Raw genomic sequence first — 27374 nt, forward strand, 5'->3', positions numbered from 1 at the left:
TCTTGAAATGCCTTCCTATGGTGCCCAGTTGGTTCGTAGACCATCACATGAGATGCTCGTGGACAGCACGTGACGAGAAGAGATCTTAGCCTTACCTAGGTACCTCACGGTACCTCTTATCTTGATCTGATATCATGAATCATTACTCTGAGTTGACATCTACTATAGACCCTGTTATAGTGTCGATCCTTAATCATCCCAGAACAATGCGATCACTACCCCAAAGATCACTCTTGGCGTTACCCAATTAGGGAGGAGCGCAACGTTAACTTTACAACATCGCCATAAAATCCTATCAATTTGCGTCCCAGAAAATGCGCAAACAACAACATATCTTACAACCCCGACACCGACATGTTTGCTTCGTGTCACTTTCCCGGAAGAGCTGTCGGGCCGTCTGACTGCTGCTGATGTAAATCCTTCCAATCCATGCTGCTGCGGGGTTGGACATTTTTCCGGACATGCGTCCGTTACACCCGCATAAGATGATATTATCGCGTGTCTTCTTCTTCCTCATGCAGTCCAAACCCCTCGACATCATCAGTTTCGCACTCGATTGAAATGGCCGATGTACCAGCTCACCAAGCCGTCGAAGCCGATGAGCACGAGAACGACTCTGCGATCGGCGACGAGGACGACCACTTCTCCACCGTCTCGATCAGCAGCAGTATCCTGAAGTACCGCGAGGAGAACGGGCGCACGTACCACGCGTACAAGGACGGGAAATATCTCGGGCCAAATGATGAGCCGGAAAGGGATCGTCTGGATCTCCAGCACCATCTCTTTTCGCTGACGTTCTCCGGACGTCTATATCTGTGTCCCGTGGGCCAGAATGGGAAGCAGATCCATCGCGTGCTGGATGTGGGGACCGGAACGGGGATCTGGGCCATTGATTTCGCGGATGAGCATCAGGAGAGTGAGGTTTTGGGGATTGATCTTAGTGCGATTCAACCGGGGTTCGTGCCGCCGAATGTTAGTTTTCAGGTGGATGATCTGGAGGAGCCGTGGACGTTTAGGGAGAAGTTTGATTTTATCTATGCGAGGATGATGACGAGTTCTTTTGCGGATTGGCCGAGGTTTTTTGAGCAGGCTTTTGAGTGAGTCGTCTTTTCTGCTTCTTGGTTGGCTTTCCAAGTGTTGACGAAAATCAGACATCTCGCTCCTGGTGGTTTCATTGAGATGGCGGACATGTGTTTCCCGGTAGAGTGTGATGATGAGACAATGACTCAAGATTCAGCATTGAGGAAGTGGGCGAACCTCATTTTAGAAGGAACGACTAAGATTAGACGTCCGATCAACAGTGCAAAGGATTACAAGCAGCAACTTGAAACGGCTGGTTTCGTGGATATCGTGGAGCAGAAATTCGTTTGGCCTATGAATCGCTGGCCGAAAAATAAGAAAATGAAAGAGATTGGTAAGGTTGCCCATTGAGAGACGTGTTGTTGAGCATGGATTGACGAAAGGTATAGGTATCTGGTCTCGTGAGAATATATCGCCGTCACTTGAAGGTTTTAGCATGGCGCTCTTTACCAGAGTGTTTGGGTGGACCAAAGAAGAAGTCGAGGTGTTCTTAGTCGATGTGAGGAAGGAAGTGAATGATCCGAAGATACATTCGTACTTGCCTGTGTATGTTTGTCTCTTATTATATTCTATTCCTCCTGTCATTCACTAACACGATTTCAAAGACATGTGGTATATGCCCAGAAACCCTCTTGAAAATGGATCAATGCTGCTAGACTCATGTCAGTAGGGGAGAAGCTTTGCGAGACAACTAACATTTAGAGTTCTTTATAGCAGAGAGAATAGAGAGAATGGACTCAATTACAAATAGACTTCTATCTCGAATTCAAGTGTCTCATGATTGCATTCAGTGCTCACATGCTCCAATTAGCAACATTGGGGGAGAAAGTCGAGAATAATAATATACCGTATTAATTGCTTTCCAGGATATCATTTCATAGGCAAATGGACGTAGGAAGTCTATTAAGAGACCATGTATAATTTCAAAAGTAGGACTTTATACTTAATTGAATCCTTGACTTTTGCGATGTATGAGAGGAGGTAGCGAGGTTGGGGGGGGGGGGGGTATAGACACTGTATTTCACGTAAATTAGAAAGCGCCTAAATCTTCATACCTTATTCGATGCTTCCTTTTAGTAACAGGTTAGGGGGGCTTTGTCTTAGAGAGGTCACTCCCTTATTCAGGAATCATATCTTGGAAAGCAATTCATACGGATCCAAGTCAATCAGGTGTCAAGCATTATAAATGGCGGGAAAGGTACTATGCAACGCCGACTTATGGTGCAGATATTCTGAGCCGCTGTAAGGATTGACTTGCCTTCAATATCATGGACAATGAGGAGGTTGTATAGACATCATCTGTTCTATCTTCGAGGCTAAGTATTTCATTCGGCCATATAAGGGTACCTAACAAGGTCTTAGTCTCATGCAGCCTTGAAGCAGGTGCATTATTCACCAGCCTCGTCAGCCAGTGCGCCTCGTCTACCAGCCTCATCAGCTCCGCCCTATTATCTAGCCAATCACCTCGTCTAGGCGTCATGACACGTTATCTTGCATTCTCGCACTTTTCTACTTGCATTCTGGAATTCTCGTTGTATGTGAGTCCATCTCCAGGAATGGCAGACATTATAACACCCAGCGACCTGAGCAGTGACGATGTAGATGTCATTGACATTCCATGGGGCAAGCCAAGCAGCTATTTTTCCAACCTGAACGCCTCTGTTTCGGAACTTTCGCAATTTCCCAGGGCCCAGATCGCCTCTCCGACCGAAAAAGTTTCTCTAAGATTGCTGTAAGTAGGTGGCGCTTTGCTATGTTCTCGAATACTCAAAGTCTCATGCCAACGCATCAATTTTCTATCGAAAATGACTACGATCCTTTTTCGAAATGAAATCTACTGGTACTTGATTGATAAACTAATAAATGTATAGTATCATTCCATGTGATCATCCTCCAACATCCTTCGCTGAGCTCCTTTCTGTAAGGAGCTTGCGGCTCGCAGGAGCAAGCACCTTACGGGATAAACACTACCTTCAGGTGCAACGAAATACAAGTGGGAGTGCCTGTCACTTGCAAGCGCCCGCCAGTAAGCTGCTTTCTTCGTACCAGAGCAAAGATCTAATTTACACCACCAGGGTTTCTGCTCCAAACTCCCGTCGACGATGATACGTTCTTTTCTCTCGCCATCAAAAGTAATGAAAGCAAATTCAGTAGATTCAATGGCTGCTTCTTTTGCTCGGGGGTTGAGATTCCCAGATTCTCCACGGCTCTAAAGGGAGAAGTAATACCGCTTGACTGGAAAGACTCAGACATGCCGTTGGCTATCATCCCGTTAATAATTTTGAAGCATCATGTTCTAATGACTACTTCTAAACTCGAAAGCTTGATGAAGGAAGTAGGAGCTATCGAGAGCAGGATGTCAGGTGCAGATCGGTTAACTCTGGACTTCGATGATATTATCCTCAAATTGCACTTGTGTAACAAGAACCTGGTCGATCTAGAGAGAAGATGGCGCTTTGAAAGTCACCTGGCAGACACAATCCGTGACTTTATCAAAGTGACCCTACTCAGCAGAAACTGGGAAATCATAACAACAAACTCCGAAAAGCTGAAGAACGACTTGGCCATGCAAAGTCGACTTGACGCTTCCGAATATGATCTCAACGTCCTACCTAGACGGATTACGAATCAATTCACCACAGTAACACCGCGCCCAAAATAATGAAAACTCATTGATAACTGACTAGCGCTCCAGATCTTCAACCTCATCGCTCAACGAGACACGAAGGCAACGATCGAGTTGGCGACGAGCTCTCAGAAACTTGCCGAAGCAGCACTCAGAGATAGTTCTTCCATGAAGACAATAGCCGCTATGACGCTAATCTTCCTTCCTGGCACCTTCGTTTGCGTGAGTCTACCCAAGCGCTCCTGACTGAGACGAGAAAGCTACTGACCATGGTTGACAGTCGTTTTTCAGTATGACTTTCTTCGATTGGCGAGCTAGTCCTGAGACCAGTGTTGTTACTTCCTTGTGGGTCTACTTCGCAGTAGCTGTCCCATTCACAATTGTGGTGGTACTGTGCTGGATCGCTTGGACGTGGAAAAGTAGACAGGAGGTTGGGAGGGGAGAGAAGGAGAGGGCCACCATTCTTCCATTGTTTCGGAAGAAGGCTCTGAAGACTGTTTGATTTGATCTCGTTAGCGAAATATGAGACAGTTTTTCTGTTTTCACTGCGAATGAATAGCGTCGCCATTCCTCCTAACACTTCGTATCGCCTCTCTGACTCGACTTTGCTGCTGACAAAAATGATGCATCTCTTCTGATCCAACAATCAAGTAGATCAAGTTGGTAGACATATTCATCAGCTGAGCTTGGTCAGATGTCTCTCGCAGTCAATTTCTTCACTATATGAATCCACTTACACTGACATTCAAACGAGGTCACACTCACGGCGTAATTGGGGTGGCGGTGTTTATCTTATGGAAGCTGACTATCCTCCCGTGCAAATCATAAGCCAAAGGCCATGATTGTATTGGCATAGGCTAGCTTTAAACATCAATGGGATGCGAGATTGTATACTACCAGGTGATGCGATATTGTTCAAAACCTGTGACGGGCGTTTGGAATGGACCATCTGACGAAATGTCAATTAGAGAAAACGAAATATATGTTGCGAGCATTATAAATGAGCAAGAAACCCAGTTGGGCTCTCATGTTGCTATCTTCTCAGACTTGTATTCTTCGCGTTTTGGTATTTGACATTGCTCATTTGAGCGCATAAGGTAGGGGACACTTCTTCTCCAATAGCTTCATATATCTATCATGAAGTCTGAATTCTAAAGCTATAAGTACTGTTATCATTTTAACCAGTCAGACTTGCAGCTAGTGTGCACTTGTCCACGCAACATCCCATCTCAGAAGTACGTCAGAGGCGCAATTGTCCACTAGCTGCATCGAAAAGGTGTCAATCTGAAGTACCGTATTAGTCTACGAGGCACTGTAGTAAAATGTCCAAATTGCATACGCCTTCGATTTTCCTACAAAATCTCTGTCAAGACCCAAATCGCAATTCGACTACCACCGACATCAGAAATACTGAGTAAGTATTCTGAATCTTCCTTCTCGGCCACCTTGGAGCTTTTCATACAAATTTCCTTGACTTTCCAGGGAGCAGCTTATCACCAAGTCCAATTATTACCATAGCAAAGCGCAACCCAGATATCAAGATGACCACCGTCTTCTGGGATGGCTGTTGCGCTTTTCCACCTCCCGAGGAGCAGCAGGTCGCCAACAGAATAGTGGCAACAGCAGCAATTGTCCATGGCTTTGAGTGGGCAGGTATCATGTAAGCCAAGAAACTGTTTGCCAAGTAAATATGCTAATTATTTTTTAACATAGTTGTGGCTTTCACACAACTATAAGGGAAGGATACACCGCCGAAGAACACATCACGGTCAAATATCACAATGGCCCCTGGGATCGTGATGATTGGTATCACGAGGGTATTATCGGTCATGTCTACACTAGCAATAGAAACGAGATCATACGCTCCGAGATCTATTACACCAATCCAGATCGGACTGTACGTTATTATTGGAAGCAGTCGGTGTAAAAGGATTGGATTAACATCTTAGATATTACAACTTTTTAGAAGAGATGCGGTCTCACATCACGTTTTGGTGCACAGGAATAGAAGAGGAAGAGGGAGAGGAATTGAGCATTGTTAACTTTGAGTATCAAGGTGCACGAAAGGTGCTGGATTGGATTGATGTTTGGTGCGCGGTTGAGACTCGGATTTGGTGATTTATGAAGGCAAAAAAATATGGGTTTTCGAGGGGAATGTCACTTAAGTCACCATAGTATTGCCTAGAGAGATCTTGGACACAATAATTACATTTGCATCAAGAAAATATCATTCCTTCACAAGTGAGGAATGAAAGGGCTCCATCTGACGGATTCATACGCACTTGCCGGTAGCAATCTTAAATTTACAAGATCATCAATAACCACATAGCCTCTCGCGAGACAGTAAACGGCCGCCACAAAAGTGATCGGCATTAGACTTTTCAGCGGGGTATACAAATCTGTATCCTTATGCGGAGAATTATTTCTGATCTTTTCAGCAACGGCATGAGCTTTGACATGAAGTGTCGATGGGTGCTTCTCGTCCGCGGTGTCGCTGTCAGATGCTAGCTTATGTCGTCGGAAGCAGGTCGTCCAGCACCTGCACAACACAGGGTGAAGCTCGAATGCGTATATGTCTATTAGCCAGTATAAAGTCATGGCGGTGATGATGTAGATGGTGCAGATATGCTATAAAAGTCTCTCTGTCGGTGTTGGGAACCGGAAGTTCCAGCCAGCGATATGTATTCCCGCGAATCCTAACTTCAGTAGAATTAGTTTCAAGTTTCTCACGTAGAGACAACAGCGGGACTGAAAGCCGTATTGCATAAGAGAAGTTGATATCTAAACGCATCAAATGTTTAGAGATACTAGGTCTATGAGTTCATGTTGCTACAACATGAGGCCAAGAAAAGGAAGAGGGGCCAAAAGAGCAGGGCGATAAGAAATCAGAGAAGGACTTGCTTGGAAAAAGATCAGAATTGCATTCGAACCAACGGATAGGGGCAGAAACTGATCGTCCGAGATCTTGTCAACTGGCCGTTTCCTCGTATGCAACACAATTCCCATATGATGCAAGATATTGAACCAGTGCGCCCAGTAAAGGGTCCAATGGTGATGCTCACGCCCCACAAAATCTGGAGGCGTGGATATATATTTTTCATCCGCTGCTGACCCTGCGTTCCTCACAATCTCGGCCATGGTTTGGTTGGGTACCACAATCACTGGCACATTGATGTCTTGCGGCTTGTTCCTCCAGAAGAACCAAGTGCCGATGGAGCACCAGACGTAGGCGATGGTGCTCAATTCGAGTGTAGATATAGCCAAGCCTTGCGCCGCCCGCGCAATCGTGTCGAGAACAAACCACAGGACTTGCACCATTGTGATGATGCGTGCCATGCCATCGCTTTTGTTCTTATCGTCAATCGCATCGGATGTGATGGCCACAAGGGCATAGTCGATGTAGTTGTTCGTGACAAGGTAATGAACCTGCTTCGCGCTCAGCGGAAAAGGGGGAAAGTCTGGAGGATCGAGGACGTAGCCGCCCATGTCTGCGAAAAAGCCATGCTTCATTGTCCACCCCTGCAGACCGGAGGCAGTGAAACTGGCTACCGAGCGGCGAGCTGATGCCCACTGGCCAAGAGCAGTCTATTGTCATGATCTCCTGAGTCAGTCGACGTCTTCCAGGTTTTGTTTCCAAAGCTGTCACTTCTCAAAGGTGCATCAGAGCACCAGATCTGAAGTACAGTTCTGAAGAAAACACACCAAGCAACGGCAATTCTTCGTCCCAGAACTTGAGACTTACCTGAAAGATAAATTCTGGTCCAAGAATAGCCTCGCAGAAGATCATGATCTTGTGCCTGGCTTGCGCCGTCCTACTTGCACCCAGCGGGGGCACATTCAAGCACAGCATGGTCCACGCGCATAGAGAGATGGTCAGAAAACTGTTCTGGATGATGTTAATTGTTCCTCGGCCATTGGGTGATGCTGTCCATCCTTGAAGCTGCTCGATATGGTCTAAGGAGATTGTGGTGTTGTTCATTGGTGGAAGCTGCTCGTAGCAAGGCTCTGGGCCCAGGCTTCGTTCGAGAGGTAGCTTGAAGTCCAGAGAGCCTGAGATGGACTGAGATATAATAATTTGATGTATGATACGAATGTAAGCATCTGTCTTGCGTCCATTAAGTAATATTGCTGCACAATAAGAGCATGGATGTTAGAGAAGTCAGGCAGCCTGCCTGCAAGACTTCTGCTTCTTATGAACTTCCACTTGGACATCCCGCTGGAAGGAGTATGCCGGTTGGGGCGGGAACAGTGTAACACGAATTATTTTTACATATGCGAGGCTAACAATCAAGACATTAGCATTAGCCACCGTTTCATGAAAACTACTTCTTTTACACTGCTTTCCACCTGTTGCGAGCCTCATCTCAAAGCTAGCTTTGGTCACAACCAAAGAAATCGCAGATTGCAAAGCTCAGCTGAAACTTTTCATAGATTGCTGGGTCTGTTCAAATACATTGAAATTTCTCACAAAACCCATCAATTGTCATGCCTATAAAATTGGATACATCACACATGAGGTGCTGACCGTATTCACTCACATTGGAGCTTGTATTAGATTTCGACTCCCAACTGCCAGAGTTATGTGGACATTTTCATGTTGGTTGTGTGTCCTCACCAGCCTCATTTTGGACCCCAGATCTCCTACACCCTTAGATTTACCTCCCGTGTCACACTACGCCACGTCTTACATGGAAAGCGACGTCCGAGTCTCGAGGACGAGGCTCTGTGTGACAGTCATCCCTTAGCGCCAAGCCACATTCTTGTCTTTTCGGTCACTTGCAGCTTATGGTTGCACTCATCCCAGGAACGCATTTTCTCTCTTGCATCTCCATCTGTCTACTTCGTTCAAGTCTTGCCAACTTTTTTGCCGCGCTATTCAAGTGTCGAAGTCGGAACGAAACAGTCGCAGTAAATATCCACGTGACGTCCACGTTAAGCGAGGCTTGGCTAAAAATAGGAGGAGAACCTATAAAAACAAACTCCTGTCAACTCCACCACAGCCTCATCCACCCATCAACATCAACTTCATCACCATGGAGGCACACGAAGGTACCATCGCCATCATCGAAGCCAGCGTCCGATCTTTCTCTGAGAGGCAGCAGCCATTCCGTATCTATCACGGCTCGACAAACAGCACTCGCGACTCCCAGCGCCGTCTCGACAAGGCTGTGGACACGAGCAAACTCAATCATGTCCTTTCCATCAACAAGGAAGACAAAATGGCAAGTGTCGAACCTAATGTTCCCATGGATGCTCTTTTGCAGGCGACCCTCGAGCACGGCCTAGTGCCTTTAGTTGTCATGGAATTCCCCGGCATCACAGCAGGTGGTGGATTTTCTAGCACGTCCGGCGAGAGCAGCTCATTCCGCTATGGCTTTTTCGATGGGACTGTCAACTGGATTGAAATCGTCCTAGCCAACGGCACGGTGACGAGAGCATCCAGGACTGAGAAGCCAGATTTGTTCTGGGGTGCAGCCTCATCGTTCGGGACCCTTGGTGTCGTGACACTCTTGGAAGTTCGCCTCAGAGAGGCAACCAAGTATGTCGAATTGACATACTATCCGACATAGAATATTCCCGACGCAATGAAGTTGATGGAAGCCGAGACAGCAAACCCGACGGTCGACTATCTGGACGGTATCGTCTTCGCTCGGGTCGGCTCACATCCTCGCTTCCGGCGGGTGCTTCCGTCCACCAATTCACTCGCCGCAGTGACCCATGGTTTTATATCCACGTACAACGACGATGTGCCACCGCTGGTAATTCTGTCGTGAAAGAATATGTTCCGCTCGTTGATTACCTGTTCCGCTACGACCGATGCGGCTTCTGGGTGGGACGCTACGCTTTTCGCTACTTCATCACCCCTTTCAACCGCATCACCCGTTTTCTACTCGACCGCTTCATGCACACCCGTGTCATGTATCACGCTCTTCATGCCAGTGGCCAGTCACGCATGTATATTATCCAGGACGTCGCGGTGCCATATAATGCTGCACTCGAATTCCAAGAGTGGCTAGACGACACATTTAACATGTATCCGCTGTGGCTGTGTCCGCTCCGGCAGCGACGTGACGGTGGCAATCCCGAGGCACGCCACGGTTTGTACGCGAGTCTGGCCGACCCAGAAGCCTCTTCGGAATTCATGATGAACTTTGGTGTCTGGGGGCCAGGCTCCAAGAACCGGATAGAGTTCGTTCGCCAGAATCGGCTGCTAGAACAAAAAGTCGACGAGCTGGGAGGTCAGAAATGGCTGTATGCGCACGCGTACTACACCCAGGACGAGTTCTGGAGCATCTATGACCGCAAGGCGTATGATGCGCTGCGAGCCAAGTATGGGGCATCGTACTTGCCCAGTGTGTACGAAAAGGTAAAGGTTGATGTGGATGCTGAGGAACGTGCCATCAGGGCCTCGTGGGTCGCGTGGCTGCTATGGCTTTTCTGGAGTATTTGGCCACTCAGTGGGTTGTATGGTGTATACAAGGCGTTCAGGGGAGGGGAGTATTTGTTGCAAAAGGAGTCGAGCTCTTTGATTCGGACGTTGAAGAAGGATTAGGCGCATGGGCGAGATAAAGTCTAAATACAAAACATTGTACAAGTACCAGAGTACCAATATCCGAATGCTAAGGCTTTCACCTATATGAGAACAGGGTGTAGTCAACAATGATTAGAGGTAAAAACAGAAAGCATGACGGTAGAGTGCCACTAGAACATTCTCCGGTTCACACGAGTTTTTGAGACGGGATGATCTAGTATATATCATCCTACGTTGCCAGAGCGCTGAAGCAGGTGGCGCCTCTGGTATTACAACCCTGCCAAGATCTCGATCCATGAAGCTCTTCATAATTACAGATATACTCGTGAGTGTACCATATTCCCTTGATGAAAACAGCTTCAACTTCGTCCATAGTGCACGTTTTCAGATATTGCCGCTCGATACTGGATGTATGAGGAAGCTACGCAAACGAGGGTCTCACACGCGTCGCTGGCTGCTGAAGGAGTTGAGTCTTGGTCTCCTACTCATGAGTACTTATTGGTTACTTTGAAGCCCATTCGACTTAGAGTTAAGTTCTGATCATGTTTCAGGAATTTCAATTTGGGTGAAGTTCTGCTTGTGTATCATAGAACTATGTAGGAGAATGGCAGACGCTGGTACATTGAAAGATATTAAGATCCGAACTAAACAATTTTGACAGTAGTCATTTTTGCATGTTTTGCAAAAACACCAAGGTTAGGTTCCTTACCAACAACTTCACGTTGAGCATACCCCCTACAAACCCCCACACGTTCGTATGCCCCCGGGACTTCTTCAGACTCTACAAGGACTATAAAGTATAGTATCCAAGCGTCTGATAATCGCTCTGACAATCCTTTCGAGAGTTCTTGATCTAGCCAATATTTAGACCCGACTACGAGTAAGTTGAAAGCCTTTGGGAACTTCCAGCTTGCAAAACCTTCCGCTACTGATATTGGGACGAGCATGAGCGCATCGGAGCTGCAGGATTCTTGAATATCCGGGCCTGTATGTTCTTTGAAATCTGGTGGGAGATGAGCCAGTTGGGTATTGACAATATCCTGAGATCCATCAATAAATAGATTCATATAATCTTCCCAATCTTTGATTGAAGAAGCTTCACGCTCTTCCTCCCAACGGACTCGAATCATTGGAGGCGTGAGGATGATGTGACCGTCCTTAACTTGTCCTGTTGGATCTCTGCCGGCCAGCGTAACTTGAACCGTGTCAACACGTGCCTCTATTGAGGATCGAGGCCGGTTCAGAAAGTTGAATGTGATAGGGTCGTCTGTTGAGGCCCAAGACCAACTTGGCGCTCGGTACGGACTACGATTCCTTCTCCAGAATGCCGGCGAACGCGAGGGTAGTCCCTCTTCAGCGTTGATGGATTCCCATAGCAAGCTTAGAAGCAGTTCCGCTTCCCACAGTCCGGCAAAGTAGCTCCCCCATTCGAGCCTACAAAGACGTTTCCCGATTCCTGACATAGCTGGAAGCTTGTCTGCATCGAAAGTTAGATCTCGCATACAGTACTCGCTGACCAACATTCTCCACAACCGAAGGCCATTCATAGGACTCAATGAACCAATTGGCATGGAATAATTTGAAGCAATGACCAGGTCTAGTTTAGACGAGTAGGGAATAGTAGGCACAGAACTGTACAACGTCTCCCTCAAGTCTTTGGATCTCTCTAAGCTAGATACCTCCATACCGAACTCGATACTACCACATTCGCACTTCAAGTCACTACGACACTCCCAAACGACTTCGGAGTCCGTATAGTGGAGAACGCGTGGGGATAAAATACGTTCTTGAAATGCCCATGCTCTAGAGTACAGAGGGCAGGATGCGATCGGCACATTGAGTATCACAGGGTGTACATGAGCTTCACATACATGGACCGTTTGGTTCACCCCATCTGGCATACGGTGGTCGATAGACACAACAGATATGTCACGTTGGTTAAGACAACCAGAATTACAATCTGAAGCCCACAGAGTTGCAATGGTGACAACAGAATTTTCATATACATCAGCCATCTTACTGGACTCTGTCTGCCAGTCTGGTGGAGAATCTTGGATGATACACAATGAGTCGATCCAGAGATATCTGTATCCGAGACGTCGAGTGATGGTTACGGCGTCCTGAAATGTCCTTGGTAGTGTGCTCCATTCGATTCCGCTTTGTCGTTGTGTCAAAGAATGTGATTCGGTTTTGAGGGGTACGGAAGATCCCCAACAATAGGACAGCGTTACATATGAAATTGGGTTGATGGGAAAGTCGATGAGCTTAATGGCAGAATTATCTAGCAATGATTCGATATCAAGGATTCGAGCAGGATGCCTCGTGCCATCACTCTTTTTGACTGAGCAGGACGGATGGTTCTGCAAGCAATCGTCCAGCCACGTCCTAGCAAGATTGAACGTACTGTCGGAAGCTGAGTCTTGAGGAACTGTTCTCAAAACACCGAATATTGAACGCTCGTTGTAGGTCTCTAGTGAAGAGGTGAGCAGGAATCAAGCATCGATGAAATTGGCTACATACCATGATGGGTGTACATGATGACCGATTGCCACCACTACCCAAAATCGACTCCAATGTCCAATGGGCTCATCCGACTTGGCTGAGAACGCCAGTCCAAGATTGTCCCATCAGTAATGGTCTGGAGACGGTTCGTTAGAGGAGCCAAAGCTTCCAGACCTGTCAAGACCGTTTTACAAGCATCACAGCCAGCCTGGACAGCGTATTTGAGTTCCCGAAGCCGCGAAAACCCTGCTTCACCGCGCTCTTCGCAAATCGCACATTCATTAGCTTCTGGTCCACCTCTCTCCATTCTCAGCAATCTGAATTGGCCAAGTGAGAACGAATGGGGATTGGAAAGATAAAAATCAGAGAATGGAGCTGGGGTGTGAAGGTTGCGCAATGTACGAGGCTGGGAGGCAGCAATGCTCATCAGGCTGACGCCACATGCGGCAAATGTGCATGCAAATTAACCATCGAATTAGTTCTACTGTGAAGGCGCCTGCGGGCTTCGAGAATACCCACCAAAGCAAGCCGTGACTGGAGCCTTCCCAACTGATTTCCTCGTGGCGGTGGTCGCGACGCAACTGCGCCAAAAACAAATTAAGATCCGTTTGGTGCTGAGGTGGAAAACACGTCGGTACGAGGTTGATTGTTGAAGGAAGGATGAGCAAGATGCAAACTCGAAAGAGGGCAGGACGTAAACTTGAAGGAGGCAGCTTCGCAATTTTCCTATTCGGCCACCCTGCGGTAGCAACGCCCCGGATATCTATTAGATGAATTATCTAGTTATTGTCTAGGATGTATCTAGTTGAATTTTGAAAAAATTATCTAGTACAAGTCCAGGATTTTGTCGGCATCTATCCAGTATTCGCGACCAAGAATGCGCACTCATTTCATGAAAGAATTGATGCCTGAATGCCTGATCATTGATGCTATTCCCAGCTTCCTGCCATCCTGCCCTACACCTTATGTACAAATGCTATGCACTCTTGCTATGCACCCTTGCTTGCACTCCTACCTGCACTATTCTCCTGCACTCTTCTCCTTCACTCTTGCTTGTGTGATGAACGCGTTCTAGAAGAGATTCATTAGTATTATGGATTGATGCTGCAGATGGTGTCACATACCTGGATTGAGAGGGAGATTCATGAAGGAAGAGATGCATGCACACTTATTATTGAAACAAGAAGAGAGAGCTGCATAATGCAGACTTATTGTGCAGACTTATTGTGGAGACTTACTGTGGAAGCTGAGAGAATGGAAGTTGAGGCGTGGAAGCTGAGGTGTGTTTGTTTACTTCAGTTAGCGTGTCTATTATTTCTTACTTAATAGATGTATTTTATTGCATTTCTCTGAGGGCTTTAAATGTTGGAAAGAATGAAAGAATGGAGTATTTATCTAGTGTTTATCCGGGATTTGAAACTTTTAAATTTTTAGATGGAATTTTTTTAGATAATTTTAACAAAAGTTTCAAGAATTATTTAGCTTTTGTATAATAGAATCTAGTAATTGTCTAGTAATTTTGTATAAATTTTGGATTAATCCCGTACAATATGCTCCTATAAGGCCAAACGCAAGTGGTAAGCACGCTTTCCGGTTTGAAATTAAAACAACTAGGTAAAATTGATATCATTTATATCCGTCAGGAACTAGGGGAAGTTTGACTGTGTAACAAAATCAGCACTGCAAGGACTAATCTATGATCTTCTAAGCACCAATTCTACCTCTACTACGGCTCCAGAAGCTCGATCTTCTGTTAAACTGCCGCTTGTCTTGACGAGGACATTCATTTTCCGACTAGCTTGTATGCCAAAATTAGGACTATCTACGTCGACATCTCTGGTCTACCAGCGCCCAAATCTTCACCTTGTTTACAGAGACTTAAATACACTCGGGTGATGAATCTTGTCATGAGTTTGATATCCGTCAACCGGGTGATCTGCAGACTAAGTTGTCTACACTTGCAAATGTGGTATTTCTTCGAACGGAGTTGAGATTACTTATGGAGCTGGACGTAACACTCAATGGTCGGTGCCGGGATTGGTTGGGTGCAGCTTGAACTTGTCGCTGAGCATGGCTAGGACCACGTCAGGTGACGTTCTTCAAAGTTCTGGTCTCTAGAACGCTTTGAATTAATTGCAAAGCTACGTTCAAATGGTATAACTTACATTCGTTCAGTTTACAAAGTGAAACCCCAGACGGAGCTCATGGTTCAATATTCTTGTACGGATCACATGATCATATATGCTATTAATAACTTTCAACGGCTGGATCTGGCGAAACGACGCCACATCAGCCCATTTTGAAGCCTCTCCGACAGTATGCAGCTTCCAGTATTAACGTTTTCCACATGACTCAATCATTACTTCATCCACTGCCTCCAAATTCGGATCTTGCTTTCTCGCGATTCGACAGCTGGCGCGAGTTGCTGCTACCCTACAAACTGATAAGAATATTGGCTCCGAAAGCATGCATCGCAAACCGGGGATATGTATCGCCAGCTCCAGGTTAGGGGCCGGAAATGCTTCCCCTTTCTGTTCTCTTTGAAGCTCTCGGACACGAGAAAGGAGGAAGATTCATTTCACGAATACAACCAACCCTCAGGGTCTGATAATGGCGGGGATGGATAATCTCATCAGATACAAATGTAGCAATGATCCTCCTCTTGGCTCTTGTTGCGAATTGCTGCCGAGTTTTGGTGCCTTTGTGTAAGCATGGCGACTTTCGAGAATTCTAATGGTACGGTTCAGTGTAATTACACTACAACGGCTTTGTTTCAGGTGAGTAGCTTGAAGCCACAGATACGCCTACCGAGAAGGCTAACCTGAAGTAGGATTCTGTTCAAACGTGTAATCCATACATCGCTGCTCTCCAGACTTGTCCCCAGCACCCGATCAGCCAAGCGACGAGGCTGCAGATTGTAAATCAAACGGCTCAATGTTTACCTGGAGCGTAAGTAAAGAAGTTTTAGGAATGAAGAATCACACTGACCTTTGCAAAGATGGAATGATGTTTGGGCATACAACTCCGATCCATCCTACCTCCACAACTTCACTTCGGTTCCTCCACCTACCTTTCCAGCCAACACTTCCTGTCACTATCCCGATCTCGTCCCAGTAAGGACATGATTGCACCTTGGCGTCTCATATCGGGTATACTGAGCGTTGATAGATACTTCAACAAGCATGCAGCTTCGACTTTGGCCGAGTCCAGCTCGAGTGCAACGAGGCTCCTGACCCTAATGTGATTAAAAATGGCCAACCATATGTTGACTGCCAGACTGAAGCGTGAGTATCAAGCTGCTACCTATGTTTGTGGTACTGACTACAACAGCATGATCCAATACTGGCGCTGTACCCAACAGAAGCCTTTCAGCGAAGTAACAGACTGCGTCATCGAAAATGCGCAAAAAGTCAACTGGGTCCCTCCCATCGAGCCATATTCCGGCGCAATGACATGTCCAGACCGAACAACATATCTTGCATCCACCGGCATCTCCATCATCCTAGTCTTCGTCGCCGTTCTATTCTTCACCTGGCTCGCTCCCCTCATCTTGAGAAAGCTCAAAATCCTCTTCAACATGAAACTCTCCGGCCCACCACCCCAAGTCTGGCGAAGAGAGAAGAAATTCACATTAAGAGCCTACCTCGTCATCAAATCCCTCGGCACCGACGTCCTCGTCGCCTACCTCACCGTCCTCATCCTCCGCAACGCCGGCCTCACATCCGTAGTCTCAACCCGCGCCGCCCTCGTCGACAGCATCTTCCTCATCGCCGTCCGTCCCCGGGTCGCTCCCTTGACCGGCTTCCTGGGGTTCTGGAAAGGCTTCTCCGAAACGGGCTTCGCGGACCTCGTCGCCGACGCAATGCTCTCCTGGGTCGCGGGAACCAAGATCTTCCACTCGTACTGGAAATACATCAACACGCCGCCCTCGAATCCCGCTGCTCCGGCCTACGATATGAGGATTCTGGGTATAGGAGCATTGATGAGTTGCGCTCCGGCGTTTATTACGTTGATGTTCCTGTTCTTCACGGCCGCGAGCTGGACCAAGAACAACAAATTCTCGGAGATGATGGCGATTTATTTCATGCTGCTCTTAGCCTTCGTCGCGTTCTTCTGTCTCTTACCTTTCATTGCCATTATCGAAGTCCTGTCCATGCTGATCATGGCCATCCGCCGCAAGCGGGGCCATTCCAGTAATCCGTCGAAGAGATCGTGTTGGGAGATCCCGTTGACGATCTCGTGGTGGGGGTTCAGAGATGTGTTTTATCCGATTATTCTTCTGATGAGTTTGACGATTAATTTGGGGAATTGGATTTTCTTTGTCAGTTATGTCAAGATTGCCGGGGATTTGTTTTGTCCGAGTGGATCGAGGGCCGTGGAGGCGTTGTGGATTGGGTTGCCGGTCGGGATTACGATTGTTTTTGCTGTTTTTAAGAAGTTGACTGATCCGGTTGAGGAGTGGGAGATGTGATGGGGTTTAACGTGGAGCTTTTGGTACTTGATGAGTGTGGCTTGATATTCATGCTTACCCCCCATGAATTATCTTCTGCACGTGTGGTCGGAAAGACAAATGAGCTCGATCGAACTTCTGAAGTTTCCCGCAGTCAGACAATGTATTGGTAAAGTTCTGCAATCGAGAACAATGAGCACGGGATCCTGTCAAGTACAAGGTGGCGAAACTACCTGAAACCAATCGCTAAGAACAGCCTTGGAAGAGGAGCCGGAATCACGACAACTTTGCTATTCAACTTACACTGCCTATGGCTTTAAGCAATTCTCATCAGCCCGTAAACAACAATCTATCTCATCATCCTATCACAATATCTCAACAACTACTCCCCCTAACCAAAAAAGCGAGCAGGCAAGGATCTCCACACTCCGCATGCGCGACCCACAATAAACCCGCTTCCCCGCGCCCCATTCGCGAGCGGGTCTCATCACCCCGCACGAGCTCCACCAATTGCAGCTCTCCTTTCCCTTCCCCTATCGTCTCATGCTCAGCTGTTGATTGTCACACGAGCCAGATATCGGGTACGGGCGCTTATATAACGAAGGCTGCGTCGTAATGATGTACTTCTACCTCCTCTTCCTTCTCTTCCTCTTCTCTTCTTCCCATCATCAACAACCATCTTTCTTCCTCTCCCTTACACAACAGCAAAACCTTCAATACAATTGATACTCAACAATCATGGCACCCCACCTCCGCACCACAACCCGCTCAACAGGCCTCATCGTCGGCCTCGCCGGCACCGCCTCCGCCGCCCCTCTATTGTTTTTCCTCCCGGGCGCCGAAGAACGTCTCGCGATGCAGGCCGCGAAATGGGGCCCCAGATGGAACCGCGGGTTCGCGCATTTTGAGCGCGGCGTGCAACATGGTGCGAGGAGCGTGGAGCCTGGTGTGAAGAGGGGCGTGCAGGTTGTGGAGCCACCGTTGAAGAGGGCTGCGTTGTGAGTTCTTCCCTTTTGTGCGGGTGAGGAAGGGAAGGGGAGGAGGGGAGAGCTAGGCATGATGGCTAATTGTTGGTGTTATAGAGCGATTGATCGGAATATTAAGGCGAATTTGAAGTGGGCGAGTCCGAGGAAGTAGAGGGGTGGATGGCAGGGAGGGGAAGAAGAAGCATACGAGTATAGACGCATTGCATGGTCGATGGATGGACTGGCATATCATACAGAGGCATAGATGATTAGATGGTGCATGTGCGGGCGATGTATTGATCGATAGACCAGGTAGATACTTTGGTTACCGATGTATACAATGAACCTGTGTGGTTCACATATTGATTGTGCTTCGTATTCAGTGGATAGACAAGTGTTGAGAGACGAAGTTCTGTGTCCTGTATGGTCTGTTAAATCGTTATTCTAACGTATCTCTTTAGTCCGCTGGTGTAATTGATTTCCTGAAGCTTTGCTAGTACTCCTCGTTGCTTTGTTCGAAAGTGTAGAAGAATGTTTGCGTTTCGGGTCCCAGCTTGAGCTTGAGGGTTTCGACTTAGACTGTCCGAAGAACTAGCTTCCTTGGAGTAAGGCGACGACGTTATAGCCAAGCTCTTCGCCGAAGATCTTGATTTCGGAGCAGGTAATTTCGTTGAAGAGAATTTAGTGGTCGAGCTGCTGTTCTTGATAGCGGGTTAGATTTCGACACCAAAGTGGTCGACCTCGAAGCAGTCAAGGTGATTTTGGAATAATTGAGTCCCTTCTTACATACCGTCAACGTAGTGATATGTTTCGATACCGTCCTTTTCGTCGCCAAGACCTTAACTAGGAAGCTGAACAATGAGCATCGGAAGATTAAGAGGAAACTTAAATCATGATGAAAGTTCTATTGACACATGAAGACTCAGCATTGATCGTAAAACTGTCAGGGTTGGTGAAGCGAGCTGAAATGAGGAACGAGAAGTCACGGCCGACGATGACAAAGCTTGCATTGAACGTCCCTTCTCTTCAATTCGAGACCTGAACCGGAAAACGTTACCTTCGAAAGAAGAACAAGAATTCTTCAAGAAGAAAAAAGTCTGTTCTCGTTTGTGTCTTTACCCAACATCCACTTTTCGATATCATTTCGATCCCTCAGGCAGTCAATTCGTTTGTCTAGACAGAATTGCCTCTACCATCATGAATATCAATCAAAGCCTCATCGCACGTCATCCATCATTGACACAAGAAGAGTTCTGTGAATACTGGTATACAAAGCACGCGCCTCTCGTCGTTCCCATGTTCCTGTACTCAGGAACCCAACATTACGAGCAGGCACGTGACCATCCTCCTTACCTGCCACGCTTACCTAGCTTCTCACCTCAGTACTTGAGACTGACTTGTCACTTCAGATACACGGTCCCCTAACATACACGACCCCTTCCGCATCCTCAGACCTTGAAATACAACTCCACCACTTCTCCGGAGCAGCAGCGATCCTCCGCCGTCAGCCATCATCAGATAATCCATCTCCAACTCCAAAATGGGTACAAGACTATTACACTGAAGTAGTAGTTATAGATGAAAGGAAGTTTTTGGTCAGCGAAGCTGCAAATCATTACGTGAGAGTGCCGCCTGAGACTGTGAATGGTGACAAGAAAGTGATCATCCAGGATGGGAAATGTTTGATTGAGGTTGGTGATGAGGTTTGGAAAGTTTGGAGGGAGTATGAAGCGAGAGGTGGGATGGAGGTAGAAGAGTCCAAAGCAAGAGAAGATTAGTTATCGTTTACATAGCTGATCTTCACTTGTCCCAATGGTGGTCCTGAAGAAGAGGAGCATCGATCCTTTTTTTTCCTATCAAATTGCCTTTCGTCGCAAGATATCGCAATTTGGGCAGTTTGGGCTGAGACGACTGAGGCTTAAAATATCGGCCCTAATGGTTTTCCGAACAGTACCACAACTCACGTTCTCACATTTCCATGTCAGGAGAGTACCAAGAGGGCAAAGACAGCCAAGTAGCTGCCGAAATTATTCAAACATTGCCCTGCGGTAGTTCCTTGCCGGCGTGCCTAGAGGGATGCTGATCTGACCCACCTGGAATTCTTATGTGGCAATATGAATAGATGACATCGCTCATCCAATTAAGGATATCTACATCGGAAAGTAACATCATGAGATGACGCTTTTATACGGGACGGATGAGTATGCGTATGGGCCCACAGCGGCGAGAAAGCTCTCGGCTGCCCAGATGGCTACGAATGCTGATACGTATGTGATGTATGCCGGGAGCGTGAGGCTTGGTGGATGCAATCAAGAAGTGGCAAAGTCTGAGGAGAGTAATGAGGAAGATACGCAGGATCTATTTGGCTCAAGTGAGAAGAGTATCCCATCCACAGCTAGTATGAATGGGCGAAAAATAACTTTACGTAGAAAAATTCCTCAGCGCAAAGAACCCCTGTAAAAGGATATGCTATACACTGTTGATTTGCTTTCAGGATCCTTGCGCAGCTCGCAGATGATGAATCATAATAAGCTTGGAATACTTGAAGTGTTGGGTGACTTTTTATTGCACGATTCACACTCGCCACGGTAAGGACAACTGCTACTGAGTTGCGATCAGAAAGCGAGGTTGGATGAAGTTATACTCATTCCGGCAATTTCCTCAAACATTCACTGTCCGTATTTTTGTAATTGATTTCGCAGTTCCAACCAAGGGTCGATCAGCCTGCAAGCCTTTGTCAGACGTCGCAACCTCTCCTGAAACGGACAGCATCTTAGTAGTCACTACATATTCGCGTAGCTTCAAGCACACCGAGCCCTCTCCTTGCGATCGAAGTAAGACCTGACCTACACTTTTCCCTTCAGCCTTTGCCTCGAAATATGTTACACAAAATCGCATTGCTACAATTCCAGGGCTCGGATTAGGGCTTAGAGATGCTGAAGAATATCATTAAATCGCAATCGTACCGAAGAGGGCTACAGCCATAATTCTGACATACGACGAATTCAGCCCCTCTACTGAGAGGTCTCGTGTTCAGCACTACACAATGATAATTTTGGATGTGGAGAGTAGGTTCACTACGAGATAAATGATCTGGATAACGCATTTGGTTTTTCCTCATCTGCACGCTTCATCATTGAGTCTTCGGGTTCCTCGATATCTTTCGTCCAAACTCTTTTCCAACATCGCTATTTATTATTCTCTGAGTTCTTTTCATTTGACATCATGAAATACTTCAGTTGGTCGGTCATCACAATTGTGGGTTTTGCAGGCAGTACAATCGCCCAGGACTTGGGCCCATCGCTATATAACCCACCGAAGCAAAACTTCACCCAAAAGCTCAACCATGGCTCAAATGACAACACTACCTTCCAACAACAATATCAGATTAATACAGCATTCTTCAAGCCTGGTGGACCAATTTTATTCCACCAGAGCGAGGAAGGACCACTGGTACCCCTCAATAGTAGTGTCTTCACGGACTACGCGCCAGAACTTGGGGCTTTGGTGGCAACTCTCGAGCATCGGTTCTTTGGAACCAGCTTCCCTGCGGGTTCGGCCTACAACAATGTTACCACGGAGGCATATGCGCCGCTTACTCTTGGCAATGTCATGCAAGATAGTATCGAATTCGTGAACTGGATCCGGCAGACTACGCCAGGTGCTGAAAACAGCAAAGTCATATACACAGGTGGTAAGGAGGTCCACTTAAGGCAGGATACTGTACATGCAATACATGCTGACTGTGTGTCTCTCAGGCTCATACGGTGGCTTCCTTACAGCTATCGCTCTTGTCCAACACTCTGATACATTCTATGGCGGTATTTCGGGGTCCCCTGGCCTTACAAGCTGGGGCCTAAGTCTCACTTTGGAAGACAATCCATTCAGGTACGGAGCCAGTGACTGGGTCTCGAATGTGTACTACGATGCAAACTACGCTGCCGCGTTGAGAATCAAGGATGCATTGAACGAGCTCAAAATGTATATGTCAGGTAAAGCTGATGGTGATGGAACCGTTACTATGAAACTATACTGACAAATACAGCATCAAACTGCTCGCAGGCCATTCCAGACCTCATCCAGCAATTTAGACTGGTCAAATATTTTGAATGTTGTGCTCGTTCAGCAGTACGACGAGTTTGCGCAGTTTAATTTTCCCACCAAAACCGAAATAATCGAAATTGCCCTAGCCTTGGAGGTTGTCATCAACCAGACACTCGCAGCCAATTCGACAGGCGAGCTCCTCCGCGCTCCTATCCTAATGGGTAATAGTATTTACAATGGTACGGGCTGTGCGGACTGGGAAAATTAGTCTCCTATTCCAGTGGGCTTGAAGGGGCAGCTTTCGATTACCTAGTTTGCCAGTACTGTCCAATCACAGAGCTGGCCGTGAGCGACGACAACAGCTTATTTCCGCCCTATCCACTGTTCTCTGGATGCGATGTCGAGGCGCATCCCGACTGGGTTGGTCCTTACTACAACAAGACCAGCCAGGAATTTAGAGAGCTGAATAGACTCACGGATTATGACCTTGACCATATAGAACATCTGCTGATTGTTTAGGGTTCATTCGACCGAACAACAGCAATTGGCACTCCCATTCTATCCCCGCCGACAAGCAATCGTAACCAGTCGCGCTTTTTCCTAGGTACAGGGATGGCACACGGTGAAAGTATTATTTCACAGGCAAAGATCCCAAATGGGCTGAGACCAGCGCTTGATGAAGTAAGTGGATCTACCTACAGGGAGTTTTGCAGAAACTGACTGGTATCCGGGTAGATGCGAGCTATTCAGTTGGAGTATATCAAGGAGTGGGTCGGGATAATTTGAACGAATGGAGCTGTCGTCAAAAGAGCTATCTTTATGAATCGGTGTGATCCCGCACAGTGTGAATCAGGAAGCAGTGATAATCGAAGGAAGGAATAATGGTCTTTCATAGAACTAGTACTATTTTGCCCAAGCATTTCTCGTGAGATTCGGCTTAATGCTCAATTGAGTGTGCTGCGTGACTGGGTTGATACGAACAGTGCATGTTGACTCCAAAAGCTGCGTCGGCTTTCGGGCCGAAAGAAGTATTCCGACATGCGGACAACCTACAGCCGGCAATGCCGATCAGGAAGGTCAAGTTTGACAGTGAGCTCTTCGGTTCTGCTTACGTTGGATCTCTTAATCATGAACATGACAAATCATTTGTCATCTACGAGGAACATCATGTGTGGGGACATGGGATTTTATCTCATTTTCATTAGCTCTATTGTTAGATTATTCTTGGCGGACGTAAGCATGTGAGAGGCAAGGGCTATAGATGAGCATGAGGTTGAAGTAAGAGTTCGCTAAATTTAGGGGCTCGCTTGAGCATTTTAGGGGGGGCACTAGACAGAAGTCCGTGCCCCAGGTTCGTGGTGTATCTGAACATAGTATACAATTAACTCCGGTGCATATGCTTTCTCATCTGCTCCGTGACAAAAGCTCGTATAGCTTCTCGGCAGGGTCGAGATCTCGGTACAAAATGCCCACCAGGGTGATATACGGTGACACTGTTCTTACATCTCCTTGAAAACTTCAACATCTCAAGCCGTGGGAGATATGTATCGTAATCTCCTATGAAATGCAAGATTGGTGTCACTATTTTGGGGAAGAAGATCTCCTTGTATCGAGGATGCGACAATATACATCCGCTGAAGCAGAGTCCGAATTGAAAAGGGAATTGAGGTAGAAGCTTTTACCGAGTTAGCACACAGTACTTGAGACTATAAGCCCTCGCTCTTGTGAATGAATGTATCTGACATACGTGAGGATCGAGATTGCAGTCGCGTAATAGTTGTGCTGAGGCTCCTCGCTCCGCCAGGGACATCAAAATTAGCGCCATAGTGGATCCCGTTGAGAAGCCGACAATACCAACAAAAGGACCCTCCATCTGTATGATTTGGAGTAAATGCCGAAGCGACTCGTCAAGATGTTGAATCTCCCCATTGGTGTAATCTCTGAGACCCTACGCCCAGGCCTCCAAGTCATCCTCTATTGTCTCACTGCAACGTGTCGCATTTCCAGAAGGGCTTGATGTCGTGGCACGAAATATTGCTGTAGGATAGAAGAATTCGAATCCATCAGGGTAGCAGTCGTTGAATGTTGGTACAGCTTGGGCTGAGAAGGCGTCGTCGAGAATGGTTTGGAGAAATTTGGTTTTTGCTTCGATACAGGGTCCTGACTGTGCATAACCTACATCAGACTCCCACGCCGAAACGCGTCTCCTGGATTAGCATCAGATGCTCCACTTGACCCGTAAAGCTCGTCGTATGGCCATAAAAAGTATAATCTCTGCATCCTACTTACGAGAAAATAAGATGGAACCTCAAGATTCTCCTATGTCATTGAAGCTCATAGATATTGGCAACACTTCTTGAGGCTTCCTTCGGGTGCAGGTGAAAATACCAATCGGGTTTCTGATCACGTCGACTATCATTTACCTCGATTCCAAGGTACGCTGCAGAAGATACAAAGTAACAATACTTGGCTCTCTACGAGGCGTAGGATGTGGGGCCAGCGTGTTAGTAATGGATGACAAGTGTTTTATTTTGCAGGTTCAATGTATTTCTTTCAGCCGCAACAGTCTTTGGGTGGCTAAGAAGAATAACTTTCGTTTCTTGTGCCCCTTTCTCCTGCTAGACTTATCATTCACCCAAATAATTGGTCCACAGACCGCATTGAATAATGCTAATCAATTTTTACTTTTGCGGGAGAATTCTTTGCATCAAAACCGAGGAAAAGACAATAGTGAAGGTCAATGGATAGCGTCTAAACTCCACAAACTGACTTCTTAAGTCGAATTAGCCAGTAATTGACTGAAATCTATTGAAATACTCATCCTAGGTACTAGCGCTTAGCAACTGCTGTCATGGCATTGTTGAAAGATTGCAGATTGAAGAAGCAACAATATGAATCATGAAGTATCTCCGATCTTGAATCATGCCTTATTTAAAGGCGTAATAAATGACTGAACTTGGCAGAGAGGGTCAGAAATTGGATTTTACAGCCACGGGCAGACATTAGTGAATCACGGTAATATTATAGAAGATATAGAGAACTTCGAGTCCTGGAGAAAGTCGTACTGAATCAGCCACATTTACTTACTCTCTACCACAACCACAACACAAAATCAAAATTCAAGACACGAGTCCACTATTCTTTGGCCATCGAATTCATCGCCAATCATCTCATTCTTCACGGTCAATTGACTCTCACCTACGGTGACACTAAAAACTACGAAACTGAGCTCTACACATTCTTCGAGGCTCGATTTCCGCAATTTAATTCTCAACTTATTCGTCATCGATACTGTGCGACTAGACAAAAGAAGCATGACTTCTACCGAGATGTGGATTATCATTATTGTGGTTGCAGCTTGCGTGGTCGCAGCCGCTGCATATGGGTATGCAAGAAAACATAATCAATCACTGGGTCGGTGAAATGCTACAAATCAGGAAGTCTGGGTTAAATTCTTGGGCTGGACCTAAGACTTGAATATCATAATTAATGGAGGGGAAGGTGTGACTTTCGGGTGGGATGGTGCTTCAGTGTTGGTATTCTTGTATGTCAGAATCAAGGCTTATCAGATGCTTTTTAGATCGAAAAGTCTGCGGCACTCATGATCAGCACTGCTAGTGACCATCAAAAGTTTCTAGATCAACTTCACCTTTGTATGCGTTGAGTAAATTCTCTATAATTACCCGGAACAAGTATAATTAGATCGGTACACTTTGCCTGGAGGATTTAAACGGACCTTTCAGACAAAGACCTGGCTGGTCCATGGGTCATTTAAATCATGCTCGGTAATCAACTTGACCTTCATAAAGTGAATCGTAACAGTGAAACACCAGTGCTCGGCTGAGTAACAAGGACGGAGGAGACAGTAGTGATGTTCCTCTTCATAATGATTTACAGTGCGTAAATACTTCGCCGAGGACTCTTGAGATGTGATAGGAATCGAAAAACAGATCAGCAAGTTGAATCACTCTCGATGGAATGGAATACTGAATCACAGTGTGAAAGAGAATATAAGAACTTCGAGTCTTGCAACAAGCTTCATGAATCTATGGCTGTTTAAGAATTTTCAATTCTACCTTGAATGCACAAATTGTCGATACCCAAGACGCAAATTACTGAATGTTTGATCCTCGATCTTATCATCTCACTATTCTCTTGTTGCTTTACCTCTTCTCGGTCAGTTCACTGCAGAAGGGAACAACGATTAGTGTTGCACTGTTGCACCCCGTTCATCGGATACTGATTTTCATCGGAATTCTTTCCAATTCCATAGAATCCTTCCATTTCCATAGAACTAGGAGAAATTCATCGGGGATTTTCCATGGAATTTTTATAAGCCAAAAAGTGCCCAAAAAGTGCCGAATCTCCTCACTTTTCCCGATTCGGCATTGCCACCCCCTTTTTTTTTTTAAAAAAAAAAACTTTTCTCCACGAATATAAGTCTAAATTATAACTCATTGCGTGTCATTCAAGCTTAATACCTAATAATTAATTACTAAATATTAAATTATAAAAAACATGCGAAATTACAAATATTTCATTAAGTAAAAGAGGGGTTAAAATTCCATAGAAAATCCCCGATAAATGTCTAAGGATACCATAGACTGGGTGAAATTCCATGGAATTGGATTCCGATGAACGGGGTGCAACAGCACTAGACTCCAAATTGTGTCACACCTCCGACCCTTGATATTGAAACATCCGTTGTCAACATGGTGGCCATCGTCAATCCTTCCACTACGCGTCTCGCTTCATCCAGACATATATGGCTCATAATCATCGTCGTCATCGGGGTTGTCATTGTCGTTCTGTTGTTTATAGCGCTGGCAATCTCCAAGGCGTGAAAACATAATCGAATACGGGCTGATCGCGAGCGCAATGTTACAATTTGAAGGAACTCGGTTCTGAAAATTTTTGTTTGAGAATCCAGGCTAGACCGAAAGGTGTTGAAGAGACAATGTTCTTGACTGGGGATTGACTTCTTTCCTTGGCATGTGTTTCTGCAGTCAAAAAAATTCAAGGATTGGTATCAGCAATTCACACAATGGAATGTCAACATGGGCATTTTCCAATTCAGCCTTTGGGTCTGAGCGGCTGCTGCTTCAGCCTGAGTCGTGGGTTTCAGACACGAGTCAGCTAACTTAGTGCTCTCATATAGAACTCTCTTCTCGCTAG

The 27374-nt window shown here is 46.3% G+C and overlaps 12 protein-coding genes across 12 annotated transcripts; 8 read left to right on the forward strand and 4 right to left on the reverse strand.

Annotated features, from left to right (window-relative positions):
* The first annotated feature begins 310 nt into the window (after window positions 1-310).
* Window positions 311-1843, forward strand: LY89DRAFT_630860 (S-adenosyl-L-methionine-dependent methyltransferase). Its single transcript, XM_018211250.1, has 4 exons — window positions 311-1097; window positions 1152-1414; window positions 1470-1626; window positions 1686-1843. The coding sequence occupies exons 1-4, from the start codon at window positions 562-564 to the stop codon at window positions 1714-1716; spliced, it is 987 nt and encodes a 328-aa protein (XP_018062156.1). The 5' UTR covers window positions 311-561; the 3' UTR covers window positions 1717-1843.
* Window positions 1844-2636: 793 nt separating this feature from the next.
* LY89DRAFT_789480 (uncharacterized protein) lies at window positions 2637-4208 on the forward strand (the record flags this gene model as incomplete). The annotated part of the gene is made up of 5 exons (XM_018223258.1): window positions 2637-2812; window positions 2952-3106; window positions 3156-3721; window positions 3776-3928; window positions 3987-4208. The coding sequence occupies 5 exons, from the start codon at window positions 2637-2639 to the stop codon at window positions 4206-4208; spliced, it is 1272 nt and encodes a 423-aa protein (XP_018062157.1).
* An 820-nt stretch (window positions 4209-5028) lies between these two features.
* Window positions 5029-5824, forward strand: LY89DRAFT_677584 (uncharacterized protein; the record flags this gene model as incomplete). Its single annotated transcript, XM_018213689.1, has 4 exons — window positions 5029-5120; window positions 5196-5366; window positions 5420-5603; window positions 5678-5824. 4 exons carry the CDS (start codon window positions 5029-5031, stop codon window positions 5822-5824), a joined length of 594 nt encoding a protein of 197 aa, XP_018062158.1.
* A 76-nt stretch (window positions 5825-5900) lies between these two features.
* On the reverse strand, window positions 5901-6463 carry LY89DRAFT_352900 (uncharacterized protein). The gene has a single exon (XM_018206940.1). The coding sequence runs from the start codon at window positions 6302-6304 to the stop codon at window positions 5942-5944; it is 363 nt and encodes a 120-aa protein (XP_018062159.1). The 5' UTR covers window positions 6305-6463; the 3' UTR covers window positions 5901-5941.
* Window positions 5915-7850, reverse strand: LY89DRAFT_660072 (uncharacterized protein). The gene is made up of 3 exons (XM_018212539.1): window positions 7449-7850; window positions 6608-7291; window positions 5915-6406 (listed from the first exon to the last, which is right to left on the reverse strand). The coding sequence occupies exons 1-3, from the start codon at window positions 7683-7685 to the stop codon at window positions 6335-6337; spliced, it is 993 nt and encodes a 330-aa protein (XP_018062160.1). The 5' UTR covers window positions 7686-7850; the 3' UTR covers window positions 5915-6334.
* Window positions 7851-8739: 889 nt separating this feature from the next.
* LY89DRAFT_765866 (FAD binding domain protein) lies at window positions 8740-10315 on the forward strand (the record flags this gene model as incomplete). Its single annotated transcript, XM_018221691.1, has 2 exons — window positions 8740-9245; window positions 9308-10315. The coding sequence occupies 2 exons, from the start codon at window positions 8740-8742 to the stop codon at window positions 10257-10259; spliced, it is 1458 nt and encodes a 485-aa protein (XP_018062161.1). The 3' UTR covers window positions 10260-10315.
* Window positions 10316-11641: 1326 nt separating this feature from the next.
* On the reverse strand, window positions 11642-13199 carry LY89DRAFT_765875 (HET-domain-containing protein; the record flags this gene model as incomplete). Its single annotated transcript, XM_018221692.1, has 3 exons — window positions 12759-13199; window positions 11877-12708; window positions 11642-11762 (listed from the first exon to the last, which is right to left on the reverse strand). Coding segments are annotated over exons 1-3 (969 nt in total), but the record flags the coding sequence as incomplete, so codon positions are not given.
* A 1921-nt stretch (window positions 13200-15120) lies between these two features.
* Window positions 15121-17528, forward strand: LY89DRAFT_691505 (uncharacterized protein). Its single transcript, XM_018216341.1, has 5 exons — window positions 15121-15517; window positions 15571-15689; window positions 15739-15853; window positions 15909-16024; window positions 16071-17528. Exons 1-5 carry the CDS (start codon window positions 15452-15454, stop codon window positions 17209-17211), a joined length of 1557 nt encoding a protein of 518 aa, XP_018062163.1. The 5' UTR covers window positions 15121-15451; the 3' UTR covers window positions 17212-17528.
* Window positions 17529-17834: 306 nt separating this feature from the next.
* Window positions 17835-18562, forward strand: LY89DRAFT_725551 (uncharacterized protein). The gene is made up of 2 exons (XM_018218983.1): window positions 17835-18188; window positions 18273-18562. The coding sequence occupies exons 1-2, from the start codon at window positions 17929-17931 to the stop codon at window positions 18325-18327; spliced, it is 315 nt and encodes a 104-aa protein (XP_018062164.1). The 5' UTR covers window positions 17835-17928; the 3' UTR covers window positions 18328-18562.
* Window positions 18563-19352: 790 nt separating this feature from the next.
* On the forward strand, window positions 19353-19933 carry LY89DRAFT_600948 (uncharacterized protein; the record flags this gene model as incomplete). Its single annotated transcript, XM_018210173.1, has 2 exons — window positions 19353-19491; window positions 19539-19933. The coding sequence occupies 2 exons, from the start codon at window positions 19353-19355 to the stop codon at window positions 19931-19933; spliced, it is 534 nt and encodes a 177-aa protein (XP_018062165.1).
* Window positions 19934-21380: 1447 nt separating this feature from the next.
* LY89DRAFT_742579 (uncharacterized protein) lies at window positions 21381-22467 on the forward strand (the record flags this gene model as incomplete). The annotated part of the gene is made up of 3 exons (XM_018220840.1): window positions 21381-21849; window positions 21914-22136; window positions 22218-22467. 3 exons carry the CDS (start codon window positions 21381-21383, stop codon window positions 22465-22467), a joined length of 942 nt encoding a protein of 313 aa, XP_018062166.1.
* A 1113-nt stretch (window positions 22468-23580) lies between these two features.
* LY89DRAFT_601032 (uncharacterized protein) lies at window positions 23581-24141 on the reverse strand (the record flags this gene model as incomplete). Its single annotated transcript, XM_018210179.1, has 2 exons — window positions 23581-23874; window positions 23947-24141. Coding segments are annotated over 2 exons (489 nt in total), but the record flags the coding sequence as incomplete, so codon positions are not given.
* Between the last annotated feature and the right edge of the window lie 3233 nt (window positions 24142-27374).

This window comes from Mollisia scopiformis (genome assembly GCF_001500285.1).
Source record: "Mollisia scopiformis unplaced genomic scaffold LY89scaffold_35, whole genome shotgun sequence".
Classification (NCBI taxonomy): domain Eukaryota; kingdom Fungi; phylum Ascomycota; class Leotiomycetes; order Helotiales; family Mollisiaceae; genus Mollisia; species Mollisia scopiformis.